Raw genomic sequence first — 12,575 nt, 5'->3', positions numbered from 1 at the left:
TTCCACCTTTGTGCATTATTCTTGATTGTCAATTGAAAATGTCTTTGACAGTATGACCAGTGGCACTTACATAGGATTACCCACCTCACTGGTGCTTATTTTAGATTCTGCCAAGATCACTGATCCCATTACAATATTGTTCTAAGTGAACAAAGGAGCTGAACTTGAGCAGAGTGACTGCTCAACATCAGGGCAGTATTTGAGCGTGTGTCGCATCAGGAGCCCTAGCTAAAGGTTGGAGCTAATGGGAATTGAGGCGTCATACCTGGTATGAGGGAAAATGGCTCTGGTTATTGGAGAAAAAGTGAGGACTGCAGATGCTGGAGATCAGAGCTGAAAAATGTGTTGCTGGAAAAGCACAGCAGGTCAGGCAGCATCCGAGGAGCAGGAGGATAAATGCCTCAGCCTAAGATCGTCAGATGCTGCCTGACCTGCTGTGCTTTCCCAGCACCAGACATTTTGACTTTATTGAACAATAAAAAGAATAGTTTTTTTTTAATTTATACACTTAAGTTGAAATATAGGCATTCTTTAAAAGGCAATGTTATAATTGTTACCTCTGGTCTCATTACTTCTGAGTGAGCCACCTTGGTGGGAGTAGCATTCATTGAACAGCCACTTAACTCTTCTTCACTGCTCCCTGTTAGTATTCTTTCAGAAGACCCTGAAATAAAATGTTATTCGACAATTTTGCTGAATATTTCTTCAGTTAACAAATGGTCAATTTCACTGTCTCTGTAATTATTTTTAAATAAGACTACCTCACTTTGCTCATTGCAGGATCACACCTTGTTCTTTCTGAAGTCTCGTGAAATGACTATCATGTAAGACTGGCATTTATTACCCATCCATAACTGCCCATTCAGGTAGTGTGGACAAACCGTCTTCTTGAACTTCTGCCACTGATGAGGTTATGGTACTCTCACAATTCCATTCCATATAAGGATTTCGCTGGAGCTTTCTAGACCACTTTGATGGGCCGTTAAGAATCAACCACATTGGTGTGAACTGGTTCAAAACAACAGGATTCCATCACTAAAGGACATGGGTGAACCAGTTGGATTTCTATGATAACCCAACAACTTCATGCTCAGTTTCTTCTTGGGGACCTCCCCATCAATACTGACACATTCCGGAGGCCCATCTATTAATTATCTTGGATGCAAATAGTGACACACTCATTTAGGACCCTTTGTCTTTACCTGGTGAGTTCATAATAGGACCCATTCATAAATTTATAATATTCCAGTGGAAAACCTCAAAAGTATTGACCATATTATAATATTTGGAGTACAGGAATATTTAAGTAACAGTAGTAGACTTGCCAACTTTATGGGGATTTAAACGGTCATTGGGTAAACAAATGGATGATAATGGAATAGTGTAGGTTAGATGGGCTTCACTGATCTGTGAAACAATCAAGGGTTGAAGGGCCTGTACTCCGTTGTAATGTTCTATGTTCTATACCTGTTTGTCAGTGCAGAATAAGAATGTTGCTAAGAAAAGACTCATTGTCAAAAGTTTAACATACACTCATCAGGGAAAATAAAATATAAGGCGGAAATAATATTTTATATTGCATATAAAGAAATGAGTGGTTGGCAAGTAGACTCTGATTGATAGAAGCAGTGCCAATGGAGAATGGACCAGTTAGGTGATGATTGACAGTTAGTTGCCAAGTTTTGTTTCAATGTAAACCAAGCAGATTGACTGTGATTGGTCGAGGAATTGTAGGCGGAATGAGCCATTCAGCACCCCCTTCAAGCTTACTGATATTGGGGACCTCGATGGGGAAACTGGCTGGCCGTGAATCTAAGGAACCCAAATGTTGAAGCAGACCTGGGAATGGTTTGGTGGGCAGCTTAGGGAGGCATGGGAGGCTCACTTAGTTCTTCAGCAACCATTAAATTCCGATGGTCTCAGGGGATAATTGCTCTCATGAAGGTAATTAATTGACATGCTGCTACTGGTTGATGTGATTCCTGGTCAGAACCTTCTTGCCACCAATGTACCTTTGTACAGCCTTTCTGATGCTTGGAATCTACTAGTATATCTGCTCCATTTGTCTGCCATTGCCCCTGTTCTAACACAGTCCAACAAGTTCTACCTATTACCTCACTGGTCTTTCCCAGATAACAGCTTCAGAAGCTATCCGTATAACTACTGGCCCAAGTAGTTGGAATAAAGGACAGAAATAAATTTGATTCATCTGGACCATAATGAGATAGAAACTTGATCACTTTCCTTACCTTGAGCCATCATCATCTGCTTCATCATTTTACACTGGGTTAATAGGCGACTCAACTCTTCTATTCGATGGTCCTGTTGTTGGATAAAACCACCTTTGAAAATCGGACAACTCCACAACAAAAGGAAGGCATACATTTTTAAAATGCTTTCCTCAATACCATGAGAGCTCAAATCATTTAAACAGCCATGGGAATACTTTTGAATTGTAGTCACTGATATAATGTGGGACACAGCGGCCAATTTTCTTTGAGCTTGCACTCACAAACAGTAATTAAAGACCACAGATCTGTTTTTAAAATACTGCTAGGTTAAAAGTAAATGTTAATCAGAACTCCTTTTGCTCTTCTTTGAAATAGTATAGATTTGTTTTTGTTGAGGGGGCAAACAGGTCTTTGATTCAACATCTTATACAACAGCACCTCCAGCCACCCCATTAGTCTTTCAGTTCTGCATTTGGGAATGTCGGTCTGGTTTATGTGCTTAGGTTTCAGGAGTGGAGCTCGAAACCACAACTTTTTGACTCAGAGACAAGAATCCTAGCCACCGAACCATAATTGCATGAGAGGGCAGAGTCTTAAAAATGCATCTTGGCCTGAAATCAGGAATTACCTTTTTGCACATTGTGGTGTGGGCAGGAGAGAGAAAGTGAAAAAAAACGGTGAGGAATAGGGAGAATGTCTATGGACATTATTCTTTACCTTTTCTTCATTTGAGGCCAACAAAGAATCCAAACCGATCTTTAGTCTTTGCACTTCTTGGTCTACAACAAATTCAATGAAATGATCAGTTTGTTGGCTTGCACACCTTCCAATCATACGCTCGGACTCCTTGAAATCCACAGAAAAATCACTTTCGCCACAGAAAACTTAAACTAATTATTTGAATTTGCAAGACTACTTAAATCGTGGAATGGAAACACGATCTCTAACTTCAGTTATTGAAACACTCAACAAAGCTGCATTTAATTGGCGTGAAAATACCGAGCCTGACAAATGAGTTAGAGCCAGTCATTGCACAGTGTGGGGTGGGCAAAGTCCTCATTGGAGCATTCAACCTCAGTTTTTGAGCGCTGTGCAGGCTTGATAACGGATTAAACTAATGAGAGTGTAGAAACCAAAAAAAAATGAAAAAGCACAAAAATGCAAGATGCCAGCTTATCTCAATAAACGATGTCCAATAAATTATATACAGCCAATGGATTCACTTCAAATGAGCAAATCAAACTGATTCTACTGGATGCAAATAGCAGCCTTTAGTAGACTTAATGTAAATACATACTTCTTTACTGATTTAACTCAATTGGCATGATGGAACGTCATCTTTCTGGATAACTCAGCAATGATTATGTTCCAGTAGACTCTCACCAGTTGAAGTCAGCATTATGGGCGTGCAACAAATTTTTCCCAGTTCCTCACTTGGGTTTGACAAGGGATGGGCTATCTTGCAACTTGGCTTGGGCAGTGAGGATAAAGTCCTCAGTTACAATTTGATTTTGAATTGTTTCCCGCATGCCCTCATGGAATATGGCTAGCCCTCAACATTCGCAGAACCCATTCCTCATCAAGGAAATTGTTGTGCCACAGTTAAGTATGTGAAGTTTTGTGAATTCAGTTATGGCAAGGATATTTAGGTTGCTGAACATGTGCAGCTTAAATTCACCAAAATGATGCCAGAGTTGGGAAACTATAGCTGCGAGGAGAGACTTGAGACACCAAGGGCCTTTCTAAAGAATGAGAGGAGGCCAAGAAGATTAAATCATTAAAAACAAGGTAGAGCATGGAAAGAGGCAATTCTGTCCATCATTTCTGCATCAACCAAAATATATTTAGCCACCTTTTCTGGTATGTAGCCTTGCAGGTTACAGTACTTCAGATGCAGGTCCAAGTATATTTAAACAGGTTGACGGTCCCTTCCTCAACCACTAAACTTGGTAGCAAAGTCCAGATGTCCACCACCTTCTGGATGAGGAATGTTTTCTTTATGTTCACTCTAATCCTTCTATCTATCACCGTGAATCTGTGCCTGCTCCCCCAGAGGAAATAGGACTCCCTTATGTGAACCCCTCATGATTTTGTGCACCTCAATCAAGTCACCTCTGAACCTCCTTACTTTCAAGAAAAAAAATCAACCCTTGCCCAGCCAGTCTTTCCACATTGCTGCAATTTTCAAATCATGCAGCATTATTCTAAATCTCCTCTGAACTCTGTCCAGAGCAATTGTGTTCTTCCTGTATTGGGGCAACCAAAACTGTGCACAAAAATCCAACTATGGCCTAACCAGCATTGCACGTAGCTCCAGCAGTATTCTATGGAAAGCATTCTATTTGCTTTATTTGGGAAGCGAGTTTTGAGAAGATTTGGAAAGCAAATAATGCAAACTGCACTGATAGGGCGAGGTCTAATGACTTAGCAGTCAGCAACATGAAGCCATGAGCTTAAAGTGATCGGTCAGTGTGGAACATTTTGGGTGAGTAAAAAAGAAGTCTTTACCTAAATGGCTGGGGGAGTACGGAATCCTTCATAAAAGGATGTGATTGAGACAGAAACCATTGCTGCACTCGAGAAATTTGAAAAAGACTGGAGACAGATTGATGGGTAATGGAAAGAGAATGGAGATCAGGATTAGGAATGGATTTATTTTTTCCTTTATTTATTCACGGCATGAGGGTGTCGTTGCTAGGCAACATTTATTACCCATCCCTAATGGCTCAGGAGGTGGTTCAAGGTCAACCACATTGCTGTGCATCTGGAGTCACATGCAGGCCAGACCAGGTATGGACAGCAGATTTCCTTCCTGAAAAAGGGCATTACTGAACTAAATGGGTTTTGCCTGACAGTCAACAATGGTTTCATAGTCACCATTAAACTCTTCATTCCAGACTTGTTAAAATTTTAATTAAAATATCGTCTGCCATGGCAGGATTGAAACTCAGGTCCCCAGAACATTACCTGGGTCGCTAGATTAACAGTCCCGTGCTAATACCACTGGACCACCACCTCCCCTTAAGAGTCAAAAGAGTCAGCATGGACACAAACAGTCAAATGTTTGGTGGGGGTGGGGGTGGAAAGTGGGGCTTTGGTTGGGTTTGGACGTAAAACCTAGGAGGTTAGAATGGGAGTGACAGCAGTATCTATGGAAATTAGCCAGTAAATATACAGACAGAGCACTGGAAACAACGTGACTTGAGATTTGGACTGTTCATTTGAAAAAAAAATCTTTGAATTCGGTGATACTTCAGACTATTGCAACTTGGTGAGTTGTGAAAAATAACTCATGACTCTTTACATCCTTTGAACGTGTACAGCTCATCTTGGAAATTTCTTCACCCAAGCTGGAGTTAGATAGCAGAAAAAGTGAAGAATTAAACTCAGCACTGTTTCAGGTGTTCAAGATTAGCAGGACTTCTGTTCCTATCAGGATTGTGATTTAATTTATCCTTTTATAGATTGCACTATTAAATTTCCTTAAATCAACGGATTACTTGCAGCCACCAAGTATGTACAATGCTAAAAGCAGGCACCATTTCTGGCAAAGCAATGTGTAAATGCAAAGGAGTTAAATTAATTGATAGCATCTTGGGTTTTTCTTTAAAGGAACAAAGGAAATAATTTGGAAATTTAAATATATGGTGGATTTGCATTGCAAATTTGATCTTATTTTCCTATTCATCCTAACATGGGATTTTTTCCTTATCTTCCAGTTTTTCACACTCCTTCCCTTAACAGTTTTATATTGAGAATAATGTCCAATGCCTGTGTGAAACTTGAGAACGAACATTTCGGGCAAATAATTTACAAGGTGACAGTAGATAAATTTGGCTTTTTGACTCTGGGACTTGAACTCAGCCTGATGTTTTCCAAAGGGAAAGAGTCTCTGCCTTTCACTCTGCTGATAAGTACTCCTCCACCCATTTCATTCTCCTTAATTCTATATCCCAATATGCCCTGAAAAAGTGGTGAAGACATGGCAGGTTTGATACAACTGTTTCTTGCTGGACTATTTCTGAAGGCGGCGGCAGTTAAGAGTCAACCTAGTTGTTGTGGGACTGGAGTGCCATATAATCCCAGACTGGGTAAGGATGGCTGGTATCTTCCCTAAAGGGGCATTGATGGATCATTTAGGGTCTCACGATAATCCAAAAGCTTCCTGATCATTTTTGGAGCGGCCATTTTTAAACCCCTCTCTAACATTATCCCTACACTACTACAGAATAAACCATGTTCTGCCTTTTGCATGGGTTTAAGGGATGTGCCCTTGATATTTTGCTTGAAGAATGTCTACATGTAAAGAGCAAAACAGTTTCACGTTGATAACATTTACAATAAATTTCACAGTACATTCCCCACTTCAAGTACAAACACTTCCCCATCCCACAACAACCTTCCCCCAACCTCTTCATCCCACAACACCACCCAGTTCCACTTTAACTTGTGCTGTCCATCCTCAACTGCCTGGTCCATTAACATCGCTCCATTCCCAACTCCGCACCTCTTTACTCCCTACCCAACACCCTAACCCCAACCTCCCCTTCCCATGATAAACTCCTTTTTCAGCTCATCTTTACATCCAAAACCCCCAAACCATAAATTCCCTCCCCACAACACCCCACCCCTTCCCCATCCCCACAGCACAATACCTTCACATCCCCCATTCCCCACTCATTCACCTACCCATCCATCCAAACACATCACCCAATCGCTCCAATTGACCCCATCCCACACACAAAGAGGTGAAAGCTTACGTTTTTCCTTGAGCCTTCTCCTATACATGTCCTCTATGATGCCACAGGTGAACAGTGTAAGGAGGAAAAGATCAGAGTGAGCAAAAAGCAAAGATTAGAAGTTGAAACCACAAACAGGGAAAATTAACCGGGTGATTCCGCGACCATATACTATCGCTAGAGAAACAGCTGGCCCGCATGGGGACGATCTACAGCCTGCCCAACAAGTACTTCCCAGCCCACCCGCTCCTAAATGGGAGCCTCTGGTCCCAGAATCACCCTAAAATACCTTAAAAGGAATTGCTTCATTTGTTTTATCATTATGCCACACAATAACAGAATTCACAAAGTCAGAATTAATACTGTCAATAACAAAAGTTCCAAAACAATGTAAAGTTTGCACTGACAGTTTTAAATCCTACCTGCAGGTCCTAATCCATCCTTACCTGTCAGTAGCTGATAAAATAAATTGTGTCAGATAAGAACATCATGGGATATGGAGTTGAGATGCAGACTAGCCATGATCTAACTTGGCACAGGCACAATGGGAGGGGAATAGAGTATTGGGCTGTCAAAGTAAATTAACAACAATTCAAAGAAATTTTGTGCTGATGCAAGGGGATGTATTTGAAAGCCTAACTTAGTTCAAATTTACCAAAGTTACCCCATTTTAAAACTGCATCCTGCATTTACATGGCACCTTTAATATAGTAAAATGTCACAAACAGTATCGTGCGTAGTTGGAGAAGTTTTAAAACCTTGACCAACATGTTATGCGGATCACCATGTTAGAAATTACTAAAAGCTAGTGGAGTGGTACAAACTATAACTAAAAATGGAGTGGATTTAGTTGACATCTCAAAGGAACTGAAGTAATATACTAAAGGAGGTGCCACAGTTATGTCAGTTTCAAAAATAAACCGCTAGTCAGTGTGCTTATTTCTGGGTGCTGCACATCATGAAGGATGTTTATAATCCTCAGATGCACTGCAGGCTCAACAGAATGTTGCTGGGGTTAAAGATTTAAACTGACAAAGACAGGTTACATAGACCCAGCTCGTATATCCTCCAGAAAAGACTAGAGGAGAATTAAGATGATTGCATGGATTTGAAGGTTTCTGTGAGAAATCATTTCTTTGTGCTGGGGAGTTCAAAACAAAGAGGTCTTAAATTTATAACTAGGCCCTCCAGCGATAATGTCAGACAAGCCTTTGAACAAAAAAAAAGTGATAGAAGTCTGGAACACACTCCCTTCCAAATGCTGTTGGAGATAGGGAGTCAATTAAACATTTTAACACCCGAGACTGATAGGTTCAAGAGTTAAGGTAAAGATCAGTCCTGATTTAATGAAATGGTGAAGTATAATCAAGGAGTTGAACAGTCTCCAGTTCCTACATCCTTGGTAATTTAAATCATTCTAAATTGTCACAATGTTACTTTTGGAAAGCAAAATAACCAATCTGGCCGAACTCCAAAGAGCTGCAGGAAACCCTGAAATCATAACTAAAAACATGGCTGTAATTCTTAAAACTCAATGACACAATTCCTTTAAGGTTTTGCTGGATTGTAGCAGATCTCAAGAATAAGCAAACAGTTCTGATGTACCCAAAGCAGCAAGTTATTCTGATGTTAAAATGAGAATAACTTTTGCATTGACTTGGGGCTTTATTGCAACTCTTCAACATCCCAAAGTTTTTCGTAACTAATGAGTACCTTCAAAGTGCACGATTGTTGTGATGGAGGTGAACTAATGCACAACAGGATCCCACAATCAGTAACCAGCTTTTTATACAGTAGGTTGGGCAGATGTTGATCAAGAGAATTAAGGAGAGGCTGAATAGGCTGGGGCTGTTTTCCCTGGAGCATTGGAGCCTGTGGGGTAACCTTCTAGAGGTTTATAAAATCGTGAGGGGCATGGATAGGGTAAAGAGACACAATCTTTTCGCTGGGGTGGGGGAGTCCAGAACTAGAGGGCATAGGTTTAAAGTGAGAGGGGAAAGACATAAAAGGGCCCTAAGGGGCAACCTTTTCATGCAGAGGGTGGTGTGTGTGTGGAATGAGCTGCCAGAGGAAGTGGAGGAGGCTGGTACAATTGCAACATTTAAAAAGCATGTGCTGGCAAATGGGACTAGATTAATTTAGGATATCTAGTTGGCATGAACGATTTGGACTGACGGGCCTGTTTCCGTACAGTACAGCTCTATGACTGTGACTAAGTTTGAAGAAGAGCAACTATTCCTACATCTTGTTTTGCCATCAATTTGATCCAGTTAACTTTCCCTTAATTTCAATATTAGATTTAAAGATTGTTTACTTGAAATTTTATCTCAAATTGCAGATGATAGCGCTCAGTTGAAAATGGATTTCAACGTGAAACAGTTCCCATTTCACCTATTCAGCATTAGCATCAGACTCTCATGGGTCAGATGCAACACAGTCACCCGAAGAAAATGTTCCCTCAATTGAATATCAATAACGAACGTTGAAATGCATCCTTTTTATAGAGTCTGCCCGATTCGTTTGAACTTGAAGGAGCACAAATTGGCTATACATCACCTCCAAATGTTCAACAATATTATGACAGATCTTTACCTCAAATCATTTTCCTGCATTATTTCCACATTCTTTAGTTCCCTTAGCATTCAAAAAACTATTTATCTCAGTCCTGAATATACTCAGCACCAAGCAGCCGTAACGTATTGGGGTAGATAATTCCAAACATCCATAACACAGTGAAGACATTTCTCTCTCTGTCAGTCTTAAAATGGCTGACCCCACATCCTGCGACTATTTCAGATTCCTTAACTAGAGGAGAGACAGCCTCTCAGCATCTACCTTATTAAATCCCTCAAGTATGTGTTTCAATTATCTTTCATTCTTCTAAATTCTAGGGAATATAGATCTAGTCTTCTCAATTTCTCATCATTGAGTGAGGGTATTATCAGTTAATTATCCAATCAGTTAATGAAATAAGTCATCATTGAACTCCATTTAACACCAGCATTACCGGTGGTAAAACTTTAAAATCAATTAGTAAGGGGTTCAAGGATCACAGGAAGGTGGCAAGAGAATGGGATTGAGAAACATATCAGCCATGATTGAATGGTCGAGCAGACTCAAAGCCAAATGGTCTAATTCTGTTCCTCTCTCATGATCTAAATTGTTCTTCCAGCTGTTTTAGAGCTGAAAATGTGTTGCTGGAAAAGCGCAGCAGATCAGGCAGCATCCAAGGAGGAGAATCGACGTTTCGGGCAGGAGCCCTTCTTCAGGAATGATTCCTGAAGAAGGGCTCATGCCAGAAACGTCGATTCTCCTGCTCCTTGGATGCTGCCTGACCTGCTGCGCTTTTCCAGCAACACATTTTCAGCTTCCAGCTGTTTTGTCAACCTGGCCTATAGAATTGGCAATTAGTGCAACCTAGCAACTGGCATGAAACATCAATCTGAGCCTAAACCTGCCCAAAAAAAATAGATTTAACTCCATACTTCTGATCCCATAATTGATGGTTCAAATAAACTTGAATCTTTCATTTCTAAGACCAAGGTGTGACACAATACTCCATCCAGCTCCATGACCAGTACTTCCTGGTGTTGCTCATTGGCAGGCAGCCCATTAAAAACTAAGACAACACAAAGATAGAAGTGAACATTTCTAAATCAGGTTTCTCCTACACGTGGCCTGTGTGCCTCACTGTGGTCCACCATGGAGTCCTGTGTGGTCCGCCAAGCCTTTGTTCAAATACAGGTAAGTACTACTGGACATTTTGAAAGCTGCTGCTCCTTCAATCATAGACCATTTCTCTCCTGTCCATCTGTCATTACATGGAGGAGCCAGTGTCGGACAGGGGTGGACAAAGGTAGAAATCATGCCAGGTTATAGTCCAACATGTTTATTTGGAAGCAATAGCTTTCGGAGTGCTGCTCCTTCATCAGGTGGTTGTAAACCATCTGATGAAAGAGCAGCGCTCTGAAAGCAAGTGCTTCCAAATAAACCGATTGGACTATAACCTGGTGTTGTGTGATTTTTAATTGTCTGTCTGTCATTGGAGGAGCAGTGAACAGCACAACACGAGTGCTGTCAATCTGCTGGAGGCCTGGAAGTGCAGCAGACTAAAATGCTGTTAGGAAGGCACTGGCTTGGAAATGAGGAAGTAACAGTTGATCTGCTGGGGAAAGAGAGTGAGCGTCTTGTGGGCCAGTGTGTGTGCGCAGTGAGAGAAGGAATGACTCACTGATTAGTGCTAGGGGTCCTTGGGTGAGAGTGAGGGAGTAACTGGAAGGGGTGCTGCATGGATGAATGAGAACTGTGACTGAGTTAGAAGTGCAAGGCAAAAGGGTTTAACTTCATATCTCTCGTTAGCAATATTGAAACATGTATATGGCCAGTTCAGATCAACACTGATCTCCATCCTACCCATTACAAAACCTAGTCCCAGCCTGCCCTCCCAGGTAGTTTGAAACAAATCTGTGTTACTTTTCTGAGGAGCAGATGACTTCTCTCAAATGTCCTGGTTGACAGTCATCACTTAACCAACACAACTAAAACAAATGGTCAGGTCATTTATTGTGGGTTGGACAAATGTGTGTGTAGATTGGTCATAATGGACTTTAAAACACACTGGGATGCTCTGAAATCACAAAAAGGATGATATAAATGCAGCTGTTGATTATATGTTGAAGAGGAGATATGCAATAAACCTCAGTTAAAATCTGATCACAGTCAATAGAACAACATTATGGAGGCAACAACTCATCCCAGTTCCTTGGGGTTAGAAAGGGAAGAAACAGACATCAAGGGAAAACTGTATAGGGCTATGGAGAAGGAGCAGAAGAGGGAGACTGATTGGCTAGTGCTACTGAAGAGCCAGTACTGACACAATGGGCTGAAGGGTCTCTTTTTTGTATTATTCCATGATTCAATGACAGAGTCAGATGTACAGCATGGAAACAAACCCTTTGGTCCAACTCGTCCATACCGATCAGATATCCCAACCCAATCTAGTCCCACCTGCCAGCACCTGGCCCACATCCCTCCAAACCCTTCCTATTTATATACCCATTCAAATGCCTCTTAAATGTTGCAATTGTACCAGCCTCCACCACTTCCTCTGGCAGCTCATTCCATACCCGTACCACCCTCTGTGCCCCTTAGGTCTCTTTCATATCTTTCCCCTCTCACCCTAAATCTATGCCCTCTAGTTCTGGACTCCCCGACACCAGGGAAAAGACTTTGTCCATTTATCCTATCCCTGCCCCATAATTTTGTAAACCTCTATAAGGTCACCCCTCAGCCTCCGACGCTCCAGGGAGATTGACTTTGATCCAGATACTTGGATCAGGGTCAGAAAACCTATTTCCATACCCAACTGGATTAAAACTTACCCACTTAACTTCTCATGGATTCTACAGTGGAGATTCCTGGACAGTGCCTATTGTTACAAACCTGCCCAGGAATCCACAAAGGATCGATGTAGAAACCACAACAGCTTCAGCAGCAGTGTGCTGCATTCTATGATTTAAATGCTCAACAATCACTGACAGCTCCTGTGATAGGGCAAGTACATAAACAGTGTGGAGTTTGTGTGTGCATGTGATTAAGTGTGCCA

At 41.3% G+C, this 12,575-nt stretch overlaps 1 protein-coding gene across 11 annotated transcripts in view; it reads right to left on the bottom strand.

The window, feature by feature from the left end:
* The window catches only part of LOC122557714 (liprin-beta-2-like), a 274,073-nt gene that overhangs the window by 44,838 nt on the left and 216,660 nt on the right, over positions 1 to 12,575 (bottom strand). For 9 of the 11 annotated variants that reach the window (XM_043705614.1, XM_043705608.1, XM_043705616.1 and 6 more), the window contains 4 exons: positions 6,992 to 7,024; positions 2,949 to 3,010; positions 2,250 to 2,322; positions 558 to 664 (listed from right to left, as the gene is read on the bottom strand). In XM_043705614.1, coding sequence (XP_043561549.1) covers positions 558 to 664; positions 2,250 to 2,322; positions 2,949 to 3,010; positions 6,992 to 7,024 — 275 coding nt within the window. The remainder of the gene's footprint in view (positions 1 to 557; positions 665 to 2,249; positions 2,323 to 2,948; positions 3,011 to 6,991; positions 7,025 to 12,575) is intronic. The other 2 variants (XM_043705613.1, XM_043705619.1) reach the window with 1 other exon arrangement.

Source organism: Chiloscyllium plagiosum, chromosome 16, assembly GCF_004010195.1.
Source record: "Chiloscyllium plagiosum isolate BGI_BamShark_2017 chromosome 16, ASM401019v2, whole genome shotgun sequence".
NCBI lineage: Eukaryota > Metazoa > Chordata > Chondrichthyes > Orectolobiformes > Hemiscylliidae > Chiloscyllium > Chiloscyllium plagiosum.
Note: the sequence above shows the minus strand (reverse complement) of the source record. Positions and strands in the feature narration are given on the sequence as shown.